The following is a 21,431-nucleotide window of genomic DNA, read 5'->3' as shown; positions in this document are numbered from 1 at the left end:
GCATTGCCTTCCCTATTTATTCCTTAAAAGCACATTTCACCTGCATAAATAATTCTGTTTCCGGTGAGCTGTTACCATTTTGGGTAAATATTATAAGCCTTTGGCAGAGGAGATACAGAATAAAAAACTTTGTTAGGTATACTTGTTTTTCCTAGCATACTAAAATTGTTTCTTCATTGAAAGAATTTTTGCATTTAAATTGACTTTCTGACAGCTATCAAGAAACATAGTATCATAAGAGAAAGGTATAATGATGATTTAAGGTCATTAAGACTTAACTTTTAACAGCATAGTTGGAACCACCAGTCTATCCTATTATAACACTTCAAGAGAAGATGTTTTCTGAGCCTCCAAAGATTTTGTTCTAATTTTTAGCAAGTCTCTATTAAAGTCTTCATCCAGCAGGTTTTCTCAATAGAAACAGTGGGAAAATGGATCATAAGCCAATAGAATGTCTTAGAAGCCAAATTTAACTTTTCTCTAACCTAAATAGGTAAACTGATTTTACGTTTTCATTTTATTCTTGTGTGGTGTTTACCTCCTGTTTTTATGTTATCCCAGTTTTGTGATGTGATCTGACATGAAGTTCTTTCTTAGTTTTTTATTTAATTTTTAAAAAGTTTACCTTTGTGAAATTGCTTTTATAATGCATGAAAAGCTAAAAATGTTCTTATCAAAAGTTAATGTCTTTTATCAAAGGAAAAGTAGTTATTTTTAAAATGAGCTTTCTCTCCAATGTTTGTATTTTTAAAGAGAACAGTCCTTAATGTACATGCAGGCCTGTTATATGTACATTATAGTTGTTGTTTAATTAAAATGTTAAAAAATATAAGTGGTGGTTGTAACTTGTGAAAAATCTTCTGTGTCTAAGGTGAGGAATTCTGAGGCAGGAAGAGAGCTCACTTGAATCAAGAAAATAATGTTCTTTCCTTTTTTTTTTAAAATGTTTTTTATTTATTTTTGAGAGACAGAGGCATTGAGAGCAGGGGAGGGTCAGAGAGAGGGGGAGACACAGAATCCGAAGACAGACTCCAGGCTCTGAGCTAGCTTTCAGCACAGAGCCTGACGTGGGGCTTGAACCCACGAACGGTGAGATCAGGACCTGAGCCTGAAGCTGGACTCCCAACCAACTAAGCCACCCGGGCGACTCCCATGAAAAGAATGTTCTTAAGCTTGTTGTGTGCTATGAGTGGTCACCAAAGCTGTATGAACATTCAAATTATTTAGACTTCTGGGCCCCAGTGGGAACCTGATGACTCAGTATCTCCGGTGAATCCTAGGCAGTTCTTCCTTGGCCTGGCAGCATCCTCATCTTGGTGCAGGCAGGAGGTGTGGTCATGGTCCTCGGGGGCCTCATTGCTCCCAAAGTGGGAATTGACTGGGAAGACTGAGATTTAAGAAAAAAGCGGGGCAGGGGTGGTTCTGAGAAACCTGAGTGTGTTCGGGACACATTTAAACTGCTTTGGTAGTTCTTGCTTATAAGCTTTAAAACAAGTCAAGAGCTGAAAAGAAAAGGAACTTGGGCAGATTGTTTTTCTTTATATTGTGATGATTTTTAAATAATAGCTTTATTGAGATAGAATTCACATAGCCTGCAATTCACCCATTTAAAGTGTGTAATTCAGTAATATTCAGCTATGTGGAACCAAGACCACAGTCAATTCTGGAACCTTTTTATCACTTCATAAACTCCTTACCCTTTTGCTGTCACTCCCTTAAACCCTGTTCCCTCCCCATCCATGGCAATCACTAATCTTCTTCCTGTCTTAATAGATTTGCCTGTTCCAGACATCTCATGTAGATGTAATCTGTGATTTTTTTGTGACTCTTTCCCTGACCACCCCAGCAGCATTCATTGCCAGCTGATACTCTGTTTACTCTTTTGCTTTCAGTGATGCCCTGTGGTATATATTGCTTCACAGACCAGTGTATTCTGTTTCCTTTGAAGAAAGAGCTCCTTAGGTTAATGTCTGAGATCTTTTTCTGTTCCCAGGAGTGCTTTCCCCAAGTGTTTCTTTCACTTTTTCTCTCCAAGGATCTAGCCAGCCAGTAGTAAGTAGTAGCCTGTACCTTCAGTGAATCTACATTTCCTCCCAACTCCCTTTTGCCACAGCCTCCTCTGTTTTTGAGAGTGCCCTGAGGCGTGAACTTCGCAGTCAGCTGCACAGGAATCCAGTTCCTTTAGAGAGGCATTTAGAGCCCCTATTCTGTGGCTTGCTTCTCCCCAGGCAAAATCTTTGAGCCGGTCCGTGCTGGTGGGAACAATGTCAAACTTCCGAGTGACTCCAGAAGGGAAACATTCAGAGGATGGAGAGTGGGCAGTAGCTCTAGATCTCGGCCTGCTTCTCCCAGTGTAGAACCCCTGCACTAGAGGCCAAGGCAAGGGTAGTCAAGTCCCTGGTGGTCCCCACAGTGCTGTACCCAAGGCAAAGCCTCTGTTCCGTGAGGGGGCCTAGGCAGAAGACTGGAGTCTCCGCGTTTTGCCTGGACTTGGCCTCACGTGCAGGTAGCTGAGGGCCGGAGGAGAAACGTTGTCAGCCTCTCCTGGGAAGACAGCTCTCCCTGGGAGCTGGGGGCAGAGAGTCCAGTGTGCTACTGAACTCTGGAGAGGAGTTTTCATCTCACTGGGAGCTGTGAGAGCGTAAAGATGGATTAGCTTTTGATTCAGGTATTAGAGACTTTGCTATTCCTGTAGTATATTTTCTTGAATATATGTTTATTCATTTGCTGAGTGCTCTTAGAACCATTTCCAGAAACTTCACATGTGCTCTTTTATAATTTTCACTGAGGAGTGATCTGAGGGATTCCCCGTACCGTCATGCCGGAAGCAGAATTCTCAGGAAGTTTTTTTTTAAAGTTAAATCAGGTAGTAAGATAATAATTAAAGGAATTTGAGCTATACAAGGTCTTGGATTATTATAAATAAAAACCTAAAATATAGCAGTTTTTATTGTTTGCATATTCTTTATTTTTTATCTCAGAGTTTATAAGTATTTTGAAAATTCTTAATTTTTTTAATGTTTATTTGAGAGAGAGAGACAGAGCGTGGGCAAGGGAGGGGCAGAGAAAGAGAGGGAGACAGAGTCTGAAGCAGGCTCCAAGCTCAGGTGTCAGCACAGAGCCCAGTGCGGGGCTCGAACTCACAAACCATGAGATCATGACCTTAGCTGAAGTCAGATGCTTAACTGACTGAGCCACCCAGGTGCCCCTGAAAATTCTTTTATTAGTGTGTAGGAAGTAGGAAAAGGGATTTAATATTTCTCCACAATTAGGCTGAAGTGAGAAATGGAGCCCCTGTTAAGTGCAGAGGTACCAGTGATGATGCTGACAAGGATGATATTACATGGCATAGGAGCTGTGCTTTCTGATCAAATTTATTATTTCTAAACCCAATAGTAAGCTTAAAAGGTAAGACAGAACATCTTTTTATATATGAAATAGCCAGAATTTAAAGAGATGTGCCTGAGGTCTCAGCTCCGATTCTAATTCCTGTCTGACCTCAGAGTTTGTGCTCTTGGCGTTGCTCCTGGCTGCTTCGAAGTGAAAAATCCCAAGAGAAGGGAAGAAATGCACAAGAGAAGTGTTAATCTGATCTCTTCCTTATGTCAGCTTTAGGGGGAAGATTTGTTTTAAGGGTCTTTTCCTGGAATGAAAGATCTAACTGGAACATGTGAGAAAACTAGCATTGTGGAAGGCACCTTGTGTTCAGTTGCCTAGAAGTAGAATTTGGAAATTTTGTCTCCAAAGTGAAATTTTTAGTACATTACACTCTGCAATATGGTAGTATTATTAGCTCCTTGAGATTTAAGTAAAGTGCCTGGTTTTGTTTTCTGATATAAATATTTAATAAGCATTTTGTAATAGGTGGACTAGACTCTTTGAAAAATCCTTATCCAAATCAACACTTAGCACAGTGCTTTGTGTATAAAAGATGTCAGTAACTATTTTTGAATGAATGAAGATAGCCTTTTACTTAAAAACCAAATTAGGTTTTAGGTGTTTCCTCATCCTTTTTCATTCAATAACTTTAACTGAGTTTCTGCCATGGGCCAGGCACTTTAATGGGGGATAACTAGTGAACAAAGACCAAAACCATTGCCCACAAGAAAATTAAACCCACAATGCTGTATTGGGATGGGTTCTTATTTTATCCAGCTTTATTGAAGTATAATTGACAAAGTTGTAAGATATTTAAAGTATATATCATCATGATGATTTAAGAAATGGGCTCTTTTTAATATTTAGTATAAGTAGAAAGGAATTAGTGATTATTGCATAAATATTTTGTACCAGGTAAAAGTCATGTAGACTTTTGATTATAAGCAACAAAACCAATTCACTTTAACCTAAGCAAAAACAGAAGGCAGAGATACTCTGGAACCCATGAGTAGAAATAAAACCAGACTTCAGGAAAGAAGAGGCTTTGTTGCTTTGCTCATTGCAGTGTCTCATTCTCGTCTCTCTGTGCACACTGACTTCCTTTATTCTTTAGCTCACATAGTGTTATACCCAAGTTTCCAATATCGCCCCCAAAAACCAGAGACTACCAGGGAGACCGAGTCATGCATGCAAAAGCAAAGGGCTTTATTACGAGTTTAGGCTGGCTGAGCCTAAGCTCGGGCTCACAGACTTTACTGGCACAGTGGATTCATGCTGAGAGCCCCGAACGAACATGGCAGGGTAGGGCTTTTATGAGTTTTGGGAAGGGGAAGTTATAAGAAATCACGACACAGGCACAGTGATCCAATCCCTATCCCCTATCAATACTGGCAGTAACTTTAACCATACATCGATACTTTTAGTGGGAGCCATTCACAACATTTAGAGTATTGACCAATCACAAAGTGGGCCCAGGACCCTCACGTAGGGCATGACTAGTCTTAAGCAATAGGTGATTATGTTATAGCTTCCATCTTTAGGCCTGCCCTTAGAAATGTTAAAGGTGTTAGCTGGCCTTTCCTGATTGGGTGTTACAAGGGTGGTCCCTCCTTCCTTGGGCAACTGTGCCCATCTATTGTCTAATGATTCTGAGAAGCCGAATTCAGACCTGTGTCCTTACGATAGCAGAGTATATAGCTGTCCGCAGCCTTCTCTGACTTCATCTTTTACTGTTTTCTGCCACCTTGGTTCTCTTGCTTTTTCTCAACACAGAAGACATCATCTGCCTCAGAACCTTTGCACTGACTGAAACTGTAGATATCTATGAGATACAATCTTTCACCTCCTTCAAGCCATTGCTCAAATATCACCTTTTTCCCATGAGCCTGTACTTTGCTCCATTTGAGATCTCTACCTCTTCTCCCTTACCATGCTGAATTTGTTCTCCAAACCACTAGTCAAATTCTAATGTACAATACTGTGTAACTTATACATTATGTTTATTTTCTTTGATCTTTTACCTCCTCATAAAAGTTATGTGAAAGGGCCTGTTTTTTCACTGATTCATCATCGTCCCATGCACAAACTGTGCTTGGTTATAATTTTTGCTACATGAAAAAATTTATTTGTGAAACTCCTGTATGGTGTGTGTGTGTGTGTGTGTGTGTGTGTGTGTATGTGTATGTGCACGTGTGCGCATGCGCACACGTGCACATACACAGGTACATTTTTGGGGGGAGATGGAGTGTGTGCGTTTATATAGTAAAACTGCTAACATAAGTTTTTAACCAAAATACTTTCTCTTAAATTGTGTTTGTGGGATATATGATATTTATTGGTGAATGCACAGCTGCTCTTTTCTTCATTTGAGCTATTTTGTATATGGGACAAAAGACAGCATTTCTAGATATTTAGATCAAAACAACAAATGTTTTTAAAACCATTTTTAACTTTAAGAATGATTGTTATAGGGGTTCCTGGATGGCTCAGTTGGCTAAGAGGTTCAAGTCATAATCTCACAGTCTGAATTCCAGTCCCAGATATCTGTGCTGATAGCTCAGAGCCTGGAGGTGCTTCAGCTTCTGTCTCTCTCTCCTGCTTCTCCCCCGCTCATGCTCGCACTCTCTCTCTCAAAAATGAATAAGTAATAAAAATAAAACATTAAAAAGTTAGTAACTTGGAATTTTTTAGAGACGATTATTACCTGGAAATTTATAGAGATACAAATTTGAAAATTAAAGTTTTTAAGGTTAGTAATCCCATTCTAAGCTTACTAGAAATTTTGCTTTCTCTTTTTTTCTTAAACTTTAAACATATACTTTTTCATACAATTTAGGGTAAAGAAATAATCTGATAGATGGAATATTGTGTCAGACAGCTATGGCACTCATACCCTCATCTTAGTTTAGAGATTGTACAACATATGGTCCTTTTCGGATAAGCTTATCTGTGAACTCTTTCTCGTATTACAGGACTGTTTCATAAGTACCCTGAACCCAACCAGCATAATGTCTTAAGCTTAATATATTTCCCAAATCCAGATTTTTTTCTTATGACACATAGTACTACTGCCAGTCATTTCTTACTTACTCTATTGGAGAATATTGCCTGTTTCTTCACTGATTCAAATTTAGTCTTATAAGTGAACATGTTAATCAGATTTGCTAGCTAATTATTAGTCACACTCAATATGACTGAATTGGTAAAAATATAAAACACTAAAATTTTCTAAAGAGGGATATTACAGTATTGTGAAATACCTCCCAGGGTCAGTTTTCATTCTTAAAATGTTAGATCTAGAGTAGTTTATCTGTGTTGCCTTGCCTCCACAATGCTAGTAAGATAAGCAGTCACAAATCTTAAGAAATTTAGGATGAATTCTGGATTCCAGTTACATAATCTCATTATGCCTGTAAGCATAGATCTTCAGCCAGATAAAGAAATATGTATCGTTCAAATAGGTTTTTGATTCATTCACATGCAGTTACAAAGGAATTTCAGAATCCATGTGACTTCCGGTTGTGAGATTAAATTTTGTAGGATATAAAGTTTTCCCAGGAAGGAAATATACTTGTAACGGAGTTTAATTCACTTTTTTTATGTTTATTTTTGAGAGAGAGACAGTGCAGAGTGTGGGCTAGGAACTGAGATAGAGGGAGACACAGAATCTGAAGTAGGCTCCATGCTCCAAGCTGTCAGCGTAGAGCTCGACAGGGTACTCAAACCTATGAACTGCAAGATCATGACCTGAGCTGAAGTCGGATGCTTACCGGAATGAGCCACCCAGGCGCCCCAGAGCTTAATTCATTTGTAACCAACCTGTGACTTGTTAAATGTAAATCGATTTTTTAATAGAGTTTCGCAAACAAATTCAAGTAGAAAGCTACAAGGTTGAGTATCTGTTACTAAGAAAACTGCTTTATATTTACAGAGTCTTACCTCAACCCATGGTGCCAGCTCTCTTTTATTCTAGCCAGAGATAATATGGGGGTTGGGGAAGGCCTTCATAGTGCATTGTATACTATTTAAGCAGTCAGCATGCTGAAATAGTTTCAGAATTGAGACTAAATATAGTTTTAAGAAGAGGGAAAAAAGAAGACTCTTTTCTGGTCATATGTTTAATTGATCTTGTGATTGCACAAAAGGAAAAAGTGTTCATTAAAACACCTAGAAATCACGATAACTACAGAGTTTATGGCAATTTTTTTTTTCTTTTTGGTGTGTAGCTGAAAATCCGACTTAGAACTGAAGTGACACAAGTACTATTAAGATATCCTATATACTGTTTTGGTGTACTCAGCATTTTCTTACAATGAATAATTTGTAGTTTTATAATCGATATAAGAAAGATTCATTTATCAAAGTCACATAATAGACTTTTGGCCTGAATTCATCGTATTCACTGCTCGGAATACCATACACTGAGAGAAGTGTGTTCAGCTATGTTTCAAATGATAGAAAATGGAGATGGTCTTACAGTCTTATTATCTTGTGTTTTACTAACCACAAGAAAAATGGGGTGTAGTGCATGAGAGGTATAGATTTGCTAATACACTCTGAACATATCAACAAAAAAAATCAGTTAATACTGTAATGTAGCATTCAACAGCAGTTGCTATAGGTTTAACATGTTTTACCCTATCAACTTCCTTGGTAAAGATACTTGTTTTTTCCTTTGCTGTCATCCACTCTAGATGCAATATGGGTTGTTTTAAAATGAAGACTTCATCTTCCAAGAGGTGGAGGAGACAGATCCAAAGTGTTCAGAGCCTGTATTCCTGGCAACCTACCTGACCGAATTTCATTTTTAACATTAACAACATTCTCTGCTTTCCAATTCTCTTTATTCTAGTCTATGCAAGGGAAACTTTCTAAAGAAAAACTGACTACTCAAAAGATGATGGAAGAGCTGGAAAAGAAAGAAAGAAACCTACAGAGATTATCAAAAACATTGCTTGATGTGAGTAAAAAAAATTCAAATTGCTGTCAAAGAATGATTCAGTACTTAAAGCACATGCTTATTTTGTACATATTCATGGAACATTTTTAGTTGAAGACCAGATCTTGATGTGCCAATTAATTAAATCCATTAGGCTTCTTACAAAATTATAATCAAAAAGGTAAACTTTTATTTTTCTTATGTCTTAGAATATAACTCCACAGACTTAACTACAACAGTCAAATGTTATATAGAGATTAGGTCCCAAAGTAATTGAATAAAACATAAATTGAATATAGACAAAATCATCCTTGAAAATCCTTAAGGAAGGTGCAATGTTAACACTATCATTGGAACAGATTATACTTTCTTCATTTAATTATAAGCAGATATACATGGCTTGCATTTAAGGACATGTTATACAGAAAATACTTACTATAGGTTTTTAACTCTAATCCTGACATTTCACTTCTAAATACCCAAGAATGCATCTCCAAAAATTAAGGACATTTCCTGTATAAACATACCACCATTGTCACACCCAATAAGAATGATGTTCCTCAGTGTTGGATAATACCTAGTTTATACTAAAATTTCCCCATTTCTTTGGGAAATTCAAATGCTTTTTATAATAACAGTTGAAACCAGCATTCAATCAGAAAGACCATGAGTTGCATTTCATTTTGTCTTATAAATCTAAAGTTTCTCACTTTGTCCATGTTAGTGGCTGTTAACAAACCTGGGCCTGTGCCTGTGGTCTTACAGAGTTATAGATTGTCAGCCCTTCTGGTTTGTCTGATTGCTTTCTCATGGTATCATTTATCTTCTTCGCTACCCTTTCTATTTCTTTGAAGCTAGAAGTAAGAGCTAAAGATGTCAGTAAGTCAAGTCAAACATTTTTTTGGCATGAATACATTGTAGGCATTCTTCATATCATCAAATTATATGTTTGGTTATCCCACTGTAAGTGACAGAAATACTGAGCTCACTGGGTTAAAATCGTAACAGACTGATTGTTTCCTTTGTTACATTATGGCTTCAGCAAACAGCAGGTAATGTGTGGAGTGCTACTTAGGTAAGTGTGTAAATTTATTAGCACCCTTTTCCTTGATGGTGTTTGTATTCACTGATGATAATTGTCTGGATCATTACATGATTAAAATCATATTTTTTCTAATTATTTTTATATTTATTAGCTGGAATTCATCTATTAAAGAATCTATTTCTCATCATTGCAGGCTATTTGGTTATTTTGAAATGGAGTTTTGACCAGAAAGCTGTGTATTATCTCTAATTAGCAGTTTTCAGGATGAGGCATAGATAGATGGTGACAGTTTTGGGGATAAGGTGAAAGTAGCTTTTTCTGAGTATGATAATTTATGAGTTCAAATTGATATTTCCAATTCAAGATTTCACAATTCAAGATTATTAGGTGTTTGTTTACTTCTTTGATTTTATACTTGTATTTCTTTTTCTCTTTTGCTGAAACTTTGGTACTTGCCAACATTAACAAAACATAAAATCTTTTTCTTTCCATAAAAAACTGTGCAATAGTTTCAAAATAACTAAATCATGATCACAACCAACAGTAAAACTATAAAATGAGGCTTAAAATTTCTTCATAATTCTTTTCTTGGGATAAATCTCATTATAAAAAAAAAACACACATACACAACCCAGATGCTTATCAGGTGACATTATATAGTATGAGATACTCCTAGAAACTGAATCTGGATTTGTTACCTCTCTCAGGTTTACCCTAGGGCATGAGATGGCACAGAGGAACCACTGAATCATTTCCACTGTTTTTCCTACTGTCTGTATGCAGTTAAACTTGGTTAATGTCAATGTAATAGGACTCTACCATTTTGTTTATAGATGGTGGAAAATGTTAACCTGTATGGCTTTTGAGTACCTTCCTCTGTTCTAACAACCTGATTTTTGTTTTCTTTATGCATTGCAGAACCAAAGACAGACGGAAGAGACATGCTCTTTATTGGATCAGGGCCAGGAAGGAGACCAATCCAGGCAACAGACAGTACTCACTAAATGGCCACTATCTGATTTAAGTGTGATTGATCAGCTGTTCAAGGAAATGTCCTGTTGTTTGTTTGACTTGAAGGCATTGTGTAGTATTCTTAATCAGCGTGCTCAGGGCAAGGAGCCTAATCTTTCATTATTACTGGGAATCAGATGTAAGTGGCTGATGCCTTGTTCTTACTGTATTGCTTAGCAATTAGAAACCTATCTTCATGAATCAGGAATTTCTGACTGACTTTTCTCTATTTGTTGTTATGTCCTTTCCTACTTAGATTTATAAATCTCTGACTAAATCTGTAGGTGTGTGAATACCTGTTGTTACTTCATTATGCTTATAGAAGTGAGCAGGGTCATAGTCTATTTGGACTGCCACCTGGCAGACTGCCTACAAATATACCTTGAGTGGATGAGCTCTGCTGAATCTGTTAATACGTGATGGGAGTGGTAGTTAGGGGTGATTTCCTGGTTACTCTGCTAAAAGTAATGACTCTTTGCTTTCATGTGGTCATTCTCTAAGTTAATGACCCAGCCATCTGTCTGCTGTAAACTATTTGAGAGAAGATACTCATTTGCTTTCCTTTGCAGTGTAGGGTCTATGGAAATGACTTAATACAAGTATCAGTGCTGTCAGAAGAGCTAATTTTCATGGCCCATGTTTCATAGCCCTTGTCATGCATACATTCTGGCTTTGTCCCTTTCAGTGTGTCACCAACCCATCGTCCCTCCATTCCATCTTCCTCCATGCGTAGTTGTGAGAGAATGGCCCCAGGAATATCCTGGAGTCCTTCTGTGCTGCTTTTGCAGAAACACTCATCTCTGCCTGTGGTTCTAAATCTTTATGATACTGACATATGTTGGTCTCTTTTTAATACAAAAGAAATGGACATAAGTAAGGGGATATGAATGGAGTAAGACCTTAAGTTTTACACACCTGCCATGTTGTATTGAACAATACCTAATAATATGGTTAATATATGACTAGATGGAACTGGTTTTATTTGCAGTTTCATCAAAAAGATTCCACCATGTGGCATCATGATAGTTATTTTGGCCAACCAAGTAATACTTTTGATCAAAGTATATCCCTTCTTAAATGAAACAGTAACTGTGCTCAAAGATGTCAGCAGAGTTTTCCCTTCCACTTGATAGATGTATTTATACATACATGAGTGTGGGTGTGTAAAAAGCAATTGAGAGTTTAAGTATATTCACTCACTCAGTAGTTTTTATATGCCTCATGTAGTCCAGGTACTAAGATGCTGATAATGCAATTGAACACCACCCTTGCCCACACATAAACTACTAGAGCATTGTGAAAGTGCTATAATTGAGATATGAACAGAGGACAGTGGGAGCCCAAAGGGAAAACTAATCAAGTCTAGCTGGGAAGGGCTGGGAAGACTCCCTGGGGTAACTGGTTTTTGGCTTGAATCTTAGAGGAGGAGAGCTTGCCAGGTGATCATGGGGTAGTTTAGTCAGCAGTGATCTCTCGGAGCAAAAACCAAAAGCTCACACATGAAAGACTCATTTTCTTCACCATTTTAGAGCTGGTCATCCCTTCAGTTATTTTGTAACCTTCTACATTTGTATTCTCCTGTACAGTATTTGTCAGCTTTTCCAGTTATCAGATGAAGAGAGCTTTCCACATGTGAAGAAAGGGAGACTTGAGAAGTTTGCCACCTTCACCTCCCAGTGTATACCTCTCCCAGTGTTTAAAGTATAACCCTATACTCCTTACCTCGTCGTTTGGTACTGTGAAAAATCTGGCCAGCCAATTCATTTGTCAAAAACCAGGGGCTCCTGGGTGGCTCAGTTGGCTTAGCATCTAACTTCAGCTCAGGTCATGATCTCACAGTCTGTGGGTTCAAGCCCCACATCAGGCTCTGTGCTGACAGCTCAGAGCGTGGAGTCTGCTTTGGATTCTGGGTCTCCCTCTCTCTCTGCCCCTCCCCTGCTCACACTCTCTTTCTCTCTCTCGAAATAAATACATAAAAAATTTTTTTAAAAACCACTGGATTATTTGGAATCCATGTCTTCTCACTCCATCCACGGTCCCTGGACACTGTTCATCCCACCCTTCTTTTTTGTAAATGCACTGCCACCACGGTTTCCATGACTTTGCTCTCTAGGTTCTACTTCTCCCTTTATGACTGCTTAGTCTCAGTCTTCTGTGGAATTCTCTGCCACTGAAATATTGATGTCTCCCATAAATCTTCTGTTGTTGATTTTTTGTTTCTTTTTATTAAAATGGATTATTTGTGGGATTTTTGGTACTGAGTTGTATGAGTTCTTTATATATTTTGATATTAACCCTTTATCAATATATCATTGGCAGGTATCTTCTCCCATCCAGTAGATTGTCTTTTGTTTTATTGGTGGTTTTTGTTTTGCTTTGCAAAAGCTTTTTCTTTTGGTATAGTCCCAATAGTTTGATTTTTCTTTTGTTTCTGTGGCCTGGGAAAACATATTTAGAAAAATGTTCCTGTGGCCGATGTCAAAGAAATTACTGCCTGTGTTTTCTTCCAGGAGTTCTATGGTTTCAGGTCTCACATTTAGGTCTTCAATCTGTCTTGAGTTTATTTTTGTGTGTGGCCTAAAAAAGCAGTCCAGTTTCATTCTTTTGCATGTAGCTGTCCAGTTTTCCCAGCACCATTTGTTCAAGAGACTCTCTCTTCTCTGCCATTATATATTTTTGCTTCTTTTGTCAAAGGTTAATTGACCATATAAGCATAGATTCATATCTGGGCTCTCTGTTCTGTTGATCTATGTGTCTGTTTTTGTGCCAATACCATACATACTGTTCTGATTACTACAGCTTTGTAGTAATATATCTTGAAATCTGGGATTGTGATATCTGAACGTTGTTGTTCTTTCTCAAGATTGCTTTGGCTATTTGGGATCTTTTGTAGTTCTATACAAATTTTAGTATTGTTCTAATTCTGTGGGAAAAGTTGGTATTTTGACAGCGATTACATTAAATCTGTAGACTGCTCTCAGTAGTAGGACCTTTTAATAATACTAATTCTTCCAATTTATGAGTTCAGTATATCCTTCCATTTGTGGAGGTCATCTTCAATATCTTTCATCCATGTTTTATAGTTTTTGGTGTACAAGTGTTCACCTCCTAGGTTAAGTATATTCCTAGGTATTTTCTTCTTTTTGGTGTAGTTTTAAATGGGATTGTTTTCTTAATTTCTCCTTCTGCTGTCTCATTATTGGTATAGAGCCTTCAACTTATTTCTCTATGTTTCTATTATTTTGTATCCTGTGACTTTACTGAATTCATCTCTCAATTCTTTGGTAGTCTTCGGGGCTTTCTGTAAAAAGTGTCATCTGCAAATAGTGAACATTTCACTTCTTCCTCAACAATTTTGATGCTTTTGTTTCTCTTTTTGTATATTTTTCTCTGAGTAATCTTATCCATGTTCTTTAGTTTTCTGTTAGCATTGTACCTTTGACCCATATGGTCATATATCTCTTACCCTGCCTAGAATGTTTCTTCCGGGCTCCCGATTATACCAGCCTTATATTAGAACAGGCTCTTCCATAGGCATCATAGACTCACTATATCCAAAACAGAACCTATCTTTCTTCCCTCCTCTCAGTGTATAACACCACCATCCACCTGTCATCCCAACCTAGAATATTATCTTCCATCCTTCTCTTTCAAACTTTATCTGTGTGTGTCCTGTGCCTAGTCACTAATCCCTACCCAACTCATGATGGTTGAGCTCTATCATTTCTGCCAGTCCCTTCCTAGCATTCATTCCTACCATTACATCTCCATTGCACTGCTGCCTTAAATAAAGCTTTCAGAATCCTTTATCTGCACTGGTCTCTTTGTCAACTATCTAGCCCACTTTCCCCCACTAATCCATTTTTTTTCACATTGCTGCCAGAGTTACTCTAACTTAATGGTGATTCTGATTTCCTAATACTTACAACCCCAAAGTAGAGATAGGCAGCTCCCACCTGCCACTTCTAGCCTATTTCTTGGCACTTTTTCTCTCATAATTTGTACTCTTCCATTTTAAAGCTGGTTACTGACTTTTTTTTTTTTTAAGTTTCTCAGATTCTTTGGTTTTCTGCTTTTATACATACCTTTGTTCATTCTGTTTCCTTGGCCCATCTAGTGACCCTGTACCCTTTCCAGTTAAGCTGGTTGTCCTCTTCCTTGTGCCACCGTAGCCTGTATATGGTGGGTAGGAGACGTCTCTCATAGTACTTGACTCTGCTTAGTTGTTTATGAAAGTGCATGTAAGTCATTAAGAATAAACCTCTACATCCATTATTTTGCTGGCCTCAGCATCTAGCAAAGGGCCTGGATCATGTTCAGTTAGTGTTTGTTAAAATAACAGATAAGTTAATCTGACTCTTACACTTCCAACAAGCTACCAATGCTAGTGATGGTAGAAGGAAAGATTTATTTTACAATTACTGGCTGCATCTGTTTTTCGGTTGAGATGTGCTGACAAAGAGAGGAACTGATGAAAATAATTAAAAGCTAGTGTGTGTGTGTGTGTGTGTGTGTGTGTGTGTGTGTGTGTGTGTGTGTGTATACACTTACCATATATTGGAAATTTATGTTTCCATGCCAATAAACGCACTGCAGTCTATAAAAATTTAAGCTGTCACCCCTCAAAACAGAAGTGTATTTCAGATTTTTGTCAAGTTGGAAGAAATGAATGCTATAGTTGAGGTTGGTGAGAGCTATTAGAGCATATTTTTTCCTACTTGGGGAATATTGTCATCCTTTAAACATGTTGAACAGTTGTAATACCGTATGAGTTTAAAAGGACTGAGTAGTAAGATCTCTTTAATAGCAAATGATACATAATTTAAATCGGCTGGACAGGTGTTCATACAATGTTATATTTCTAATTGTAATTAAGTTAAAAATCCTAAAATTTTTTATTCATAAAAGTGTGAGACATTCTCTCCATATTTTATTTCCACAGCAATGAACTGTTCAGGTGAAGAGACTGAGAATGACTACAGCCCAGAAACACTCACTAAAAAATTATCAGATGTGTGCCAGTTACGGAGAGATATTGATGAATTAAGGACTACAATATCAGACCGCTATGCTCAGGACATGGGAGACAACTGCATTACCCAATGATCAACTAATGGTCCCACAGCAATAATGACCCATTGTTAAATGCTGCTGTGTTACAGTTCTTCATATTTCTTTTTAGAAGCCATAATGGAAAATTGCAAGTGACGTATCACTTACACATAGGATTTTTTTTTTTGTAAATTTGTTTTATTGGGGGGAGGAAAGGGATTCGATGAGGTTTCAAAGGGGCTTATCTAATCAGGCCAAAAAAAACCCGAATTACTATTTGAAAAATGTGATAGTGTTTAAGGGAAAAAAAAATTTGTATTCTCAAACTACTGATTGTAGGACCAAGCTGTGAAGAGTGCCCTTCAGTTAATGGGGTAGGATATCTTTTGATCTGTAGTTGTGTGTGTGTGTGTGTGTGTGTGTGTGTGTGCACGCGCGCACACGCATGTGTATTTATTCAGAAAATTATAAGGATTTCTAGGCTCAAAGCAAAGCTTCTAAGAAAGGCACACTGTTTATTCTTGTATTTCTTTTCTTTCATGTAGAAGCTCGTGTTGTACTTCGGGGTTTTTGAGGGCCGGCTGAACAAGAGTTCGGACAGCAGGCAGGTGCGGTAATAGTAGCACAGCTGGCAAAACCGTTCGTATTTGAACAGCCGCTGGGCTGAGATGGGGAGTTGTGGGATCGGGTTGGTTTTCGCACTGTAGGTAGGTTAGCTGTTTTTCCGGAGTGAATGTGGATTGCCTTAGAGGTATGAAATTTTGATGTGATAATCTTTTTCATTAACATTGTTAATTTATATATCACAAGGCATTTTAACATAATCTGAACTAATTTTAACATGTCCCTTACAATTTACAATTTACAAAGCCGTAAAGAATTAATGCAAGCCTTCTAAGGCTGTTGTTGTAAAAGAAGGAATAACTGAAAAGTCACTCTGGAACAATAGCTTATCCAACTCTTAAATGTTTACATTTCAGGTGGTTTGTATATGTTTTAAAGTTAAAACTGCTTTAGGAAAAAGCCAATCTGTATTCTTTATATCTGAATTGTCACTAACATAAAAGCTAAACTAGGTGATGTTTCAATTTCATTTATTAGGTAAAGTACATTAAAAACAGGGTTTTTCATAGAATACAAACTTGACCAGGTTAGTTCTTCTTCAGGAATATAGGATATCACTATGAAATGCAACTGATTGTTACGGAGACACACAATTATTTAAACTTCCAAATGAGTATTTTCCTGTTTTAGTTGGTATTTTGGAAGGACTATGTATTTTACAACCTTCAGAGCATTTATTGCATTCTTTTGAATACACTTATAGCAGTCATTGTCCTTTACAAACTGGTTTGTTTTCTTGAAGCAACCAGGTCTCATATAGGTCAAGACTAAATAAGAGTAGAAGGAATAAGGGGTGTGAATCAAGAAGGATAATACTGTTTTGAATAAGAACAGATAATATGTCTGGGGTTTTTTTTGTCAGGCTTAAATACTGCTCCAAGAAAAGATTTTTCTTAAATATTTTCAGCAGTGAAAACATATGTGGGAGAAGAACTTCAAGGAAAGTACCCAGGAAGACATTCAGCTTAGAATTTGGCTTATATGCAGTGCTCAGTAAGTTATTTTAAGGTTATGTTGCAACAGTCAGTTATAATACATTGTAAGGCCATCAAACTTTCCTTCTGTTCAGTGCCTGAGTATTCCTTGCTCTTACTTCTTAGGATCTGGGCACTAAGAAATCAGTGTATTACAGTGATTCTGCTTCCCAAGGTCCCTAACTTAATAAGGAAAAGTCACTGGTAAGAACGTGGCATTCTCATGTGTTCATTTGTTTTTTTTTAATGTTGGTGGTTTGAAGACAGTCAGGGAACAGTAAATTTATACCAAAAATCTGATGCAAAGAATCCTGCCTTGTAAAAATATCTATTAAAAATGGGCCTTTACAGTAAAGTAGATAACAATATCTGAAAGAGTTAGATGTGCAGCACACATTTTTACCTTCTCTCTGAATAGAAACCCCCTACCCTTAGCCCCAACCTCCACGGTTTTGGAAATAAAGGCACCCTAAGGTGATAGTACTAATGTACATAAATAATCACTGATTTGGGTCACTAGGTTCTTACTTAATGTCTTAGAGGTTTTTTAGTATATGTTTCAGGGTTTTATGGTTACTGTTTTAAACAAACTTTTGGTCATTTGTTTTAATATATTGTAGATCCATTTTTGTTTTCTGGCTTAGGATAAAATAATTTGATGTTATAAACAAGTTTTCTAAAACGTACAGAATTTGACTTAATTTACTTGTCTTGAGATAAAAATGTTTTAACTTAGTAGAAAACTGACAAACTACTACTGACGTATTTCAGTTTCCAACATGTATACTCCCCCATAAATAAAAAAGGGAAATAAGATATGATAGTTCAGGTATAACCCTGAATTACAAATGTAATCTCTTGGAGTCTGGAGTTTGTGAAGGGACCTAGACAATAAGTAGAAAGCCTTGGAGGGAATTTTGGAGGGAAAATGAAACTAGTAGTAGTCGTCTAATTTCTCAGCATTTAATTTTGATTTTATATTTCAGAAAATTGCCCTCTCCCAAGATAACGTCTTCTGTTAGAATGTAATAATAGTGATATCTTACTGAAAGCAAAGATTTTACTCTTAGGTCAAGTAAGATGGACAGATAGAAACACTGTAGTGTCTTATCCTAGTTTAAACTGGGGTGTTCTTAGAAGTTATGATGCTGATATATATATATGACATGAAAATTAACCTAAATTTTGAAGTTAAATCTATTTGAGAATTTCCTTATATGTGAAAAATTTTTAATTATGCTTTTGTGATTTAAATGCTTATCTTCTTAGGAAATGTCTTATGCAGTATTAACATTTATTATTGATCTTCTGGGTTTTGAAGTTGAGTTTATTGTGCCTCAGGCAGCCTAAAGCAAGGATAAAGTAACAGTATCTCAATAAAAGACCCAATTACCTATGCAGATAAAATTAACTGAATCAAAGGCACAGTAGTTTTCTTTTCATTTGATGTCCAAAAAGGATGACTTTAGTTAAACTTAGTAAATTTTCAATAGCCTCTAATTTTAAAAGCTTAAGTATTGACTGGGTAAGTCATGCCTGAATTCTTTTTTTAAGTGTGGCCCCTTTTTATATTTGAAATGGGGTTCAATAATTAATATTAAAAATATTATTTTTTAGTGAAATTTATTTTGGTCATGACATTTTATTAAACTGAATTAGACTTCTTTCTGTAGCCTGTTAGAGACAATTTCAAGGGCTGCAAAGTGTTGCTAAAATGGATGTTGTACATTTCTGACTCACCAATGAGTCAGAAATTAATTATTATTAATTAATTATAAATTAATTTTGTCATAGTTCAAGACATTAATAGAAATCTCTTAGAGGAACTACTGTATTGGGAAAATGTTCTTTTGATATCAGTAATAGTTCATTGAATAATTTAGCAGCTGAGAACTTGGACTATATTTTTATATAGCATAGTTCAGCTCAGGCACACCTTTAGTTTGGATTATTGGCATTCTCTTATGTAAATTTCTATCACTGTAGATATGTAATTATAGTAAGAAGCAGTTCTCATAACTGTGCTCAGACTATATCATTTGAAACTGCCAGTAGCTATAGCTCTCAGAGCCAAAGTTAATTCATTTTGGTTCCATTTTGGACAAATTTCGGTGTGCAGAAAACAAGTAAAATAATTTCCTATTTGACATAAAGAGTATAATTTCTAACTTATCCCAAGATTCCATGGTGGTATCTTACTGTATGATAATATTATGCATTTAATCATGAAGGGGGAAAGCTTTTGGATTTTTGGAATTTTCTTATTTAAAAGTATTGAGTATATTAATGTCCTTTCAAATCAGTAATTCATTAACAACACTTGCAGCTGCATACAGAGAGAACCTTTTGTGCCTTTTTGCCTGCAGTAAGCATTCGTTTCTATTTTACATGAGTTATAAGAATCTTGATGATTATTGCACCTTGTTCTTCTGTAAATAGACCTGATTAAGGATTTTTTCTTAAGCAAGGAGCAGTTTTTCATGACTAGGTAAATACTTTAGGAAACTTGAGAGGAGGGTGTTGGATATGTCTTTGCAGCCCAGCCCTTTTCCAGTATAGTGAGCAGGAAACTCCTTCGGAATGTAGTTATTTGTGTGTATATTGTGTGTGTACATATTTGTATAAATATTTAAATATGAAACGTAAAATTTGGCATCACACTGATGTGATGACAAGAAGTAGTAAGGTGCTAGGTGGTTACATTAAAAGCACAGCAGAGTGTATAATCAGTCACTATGACTGGTGGTTTTTGTAAACTAGGTTCAGTTTTTGAACCGCCCAGAATACCTCATGTGTAAATACGGTGGACGTGACCTAATTGAAATACAGTTATTGTAAAAAGAATGTGAAGCCACTGGTTGGCTTATGCCTTCTGATCTGTCATTCTTGCCTCTTTTTTTGTAAAGGGGTTTTTTTGTTTTTGTTTTTTAATAGGGTTTACAGCTAGAATTTTGAATGCCAAAGTTCTATTTATTAAATTAAAAAAAGTTTTCAATGTTAACGGCTAAGTATTTTTCCACTGGACTATTGTTTGTGATGTTGGAATTTGTATTTACAGAGAAATAAATTTTTTATAAAAAGATGAATGTCTTCCAAGTGCCTGATATTATAGGACTATATTGGAAACTGTAGACTCTACTGAATTTTCAATGATAAGAATATGCTCACTTGACTTTCAGGTAAAATCTTCCTATAAATACACGAGAATCTTTTTGCTTTCAGTCTCTCTTACAATTTCTTTATAGTTAACTGAGAAAAAGTCTTTTCTCAGGGCCTTGCCATGAAGGACACTGAGATTTTCTGATGACAGGTGCCATAAATACAAAAGCATGCCTGGATTTATTTTAGCAAACCGTGCTGTGTCCCCCTTTTGAATTTTTAAAGTCTCTATTTAAATCAATAGTCTTTCTACTTTTCCAACAGACACAATTCGTTTCAGTGTTCCCTATTTGGAAGTTTGGACTGACAAGTTAAATATTTTTTTCCCCCCCTTTTGATCAAGGATTGAAACCTTACTAAAATATATACAAATAGAACCTCATTAGAAGGTAACTCTGCAGGGGCCTTGAATCTCGGCCCTGATGGTTTGCTAGCCCAGCCCAGAGATGCCCTGTGGATGGCGCCCTCGGGCCTTGTTCTAACGCAGATGGCCAGCAGCCTCAGTGTCTCTGGGAAGCTGGTTGATACCTGGATTAGCAGTATCTGTTTTCAGTCCAGCTAACTTGGTATTGCTGTCAGTCTTTCACGAGGCATCTAATTCACTTAGCAGGAGAAGGACCACTTTGGGAATCATGTATCACAGACCATTTAGGTTGCAAATGTCTTACGAATAAAAACAATGGGTAAAATCCTAGAGTATGTTTAAGGTGACTTGTGAAGAAATTTCTCCTTCAGAATAAAAGATACAATGATTTTTGATCTGGTTTAAAAAAACTGTTTTGATGATGGGAGTCAACAAAGAGCTTTTGATCGTGTATATTCCAGTGATTTTCCCAAGAGTTTGAGCTTCTTTTTATGCCAGTTTCCCCAACCAAACAGAACCGTTCAGTGTGGGAACACAGAGGACTCCATTTAAAAGAGGTGTGAGGTACATTATTAGTCACGGCACAAAATGGCGGAGTGTGTTTGCAGGAAAGCGAACACTTAAAAAACTGATAGCACTCTAACGTCTTGTCAGTTAAAATATTCTCCTTGATTTGAAGGAGTTTCAGTTTTGAAGTTCAGGTTTGAACTTAGGATAGAAGATTTCTAAAATATTTAAATACCACTGCTGTCCTGACAAAAATATAATGTGATCACAAAAAGAGAAATCTTTTTTAGCCAACCTATATTTAACTTAAACTGTATGTCTTCATGATTGCTGCTGATTCCATAAGAAAAGGTTTAAACGAAACACACATCTACCTCG

At 36.7% G+C, this 21,431-nt stretch overlaps 1 protein-coding gene across 6 annotated transcripts in view; it reads left to right on the top strand.

Moving 5' to 3' along the window:
• CEP85L (centrosomal protein 85 like) overlaps positions 1-20,105 on the top strand; it is a 160,416-nt gene extending 140,311 nt beyond the window's left edge. Inside the window, exons 11-15 of one of the 6 annotated variants that reach the window (XR_003910564.1) lie at positions 8,231-8,338; positions 10,281-10,512; positions 15,316-15,577; positions 15,971-16,033; positions 16,957-20,105. Coding sequence is in view for 1 of the 6 variants with exons in the window: in XM_029943933.1 (XP_029799793.1) it covers positions 8,231-8,338; positions 10,281-10,512; positions 15,316-15,479 (504 nt within the window). In the remaining 5 variants the exon portion in view is untranslated. Of the gene's footprint in view, positions 1-8,230; positions 8,339-10,280; positions 10,513-15,315 lie in introns of all 6 variants that reach the window. The other 5 variants (XR_003910563.1, XR_003910561.1, XR_003910562.1 and 2 more) reach the window with 5 other exon arrangements.
• The last annotated feature ends 1,326 nt before the right edge of the window (positions 20,106-21,431 follow it).

Source organism: Suricata suricatta, chromosome 7 (assembly GCF_006229205.1).
Source record: "Suricata suricatta isolate VVHF042 chromosome 7, meerkat_22Aug2017_6uvM2_HiC, whole genome shotgun sequence".
Lineage (NCBI taxonomy): Eukaryota > Metazoa > Chordata > Mammalia > Carnivora > Herpestidae > Suricata > Suricata suricatta.
This window is presented reverse-complemented; position numbering and strand designations above follow the sequence as displayed.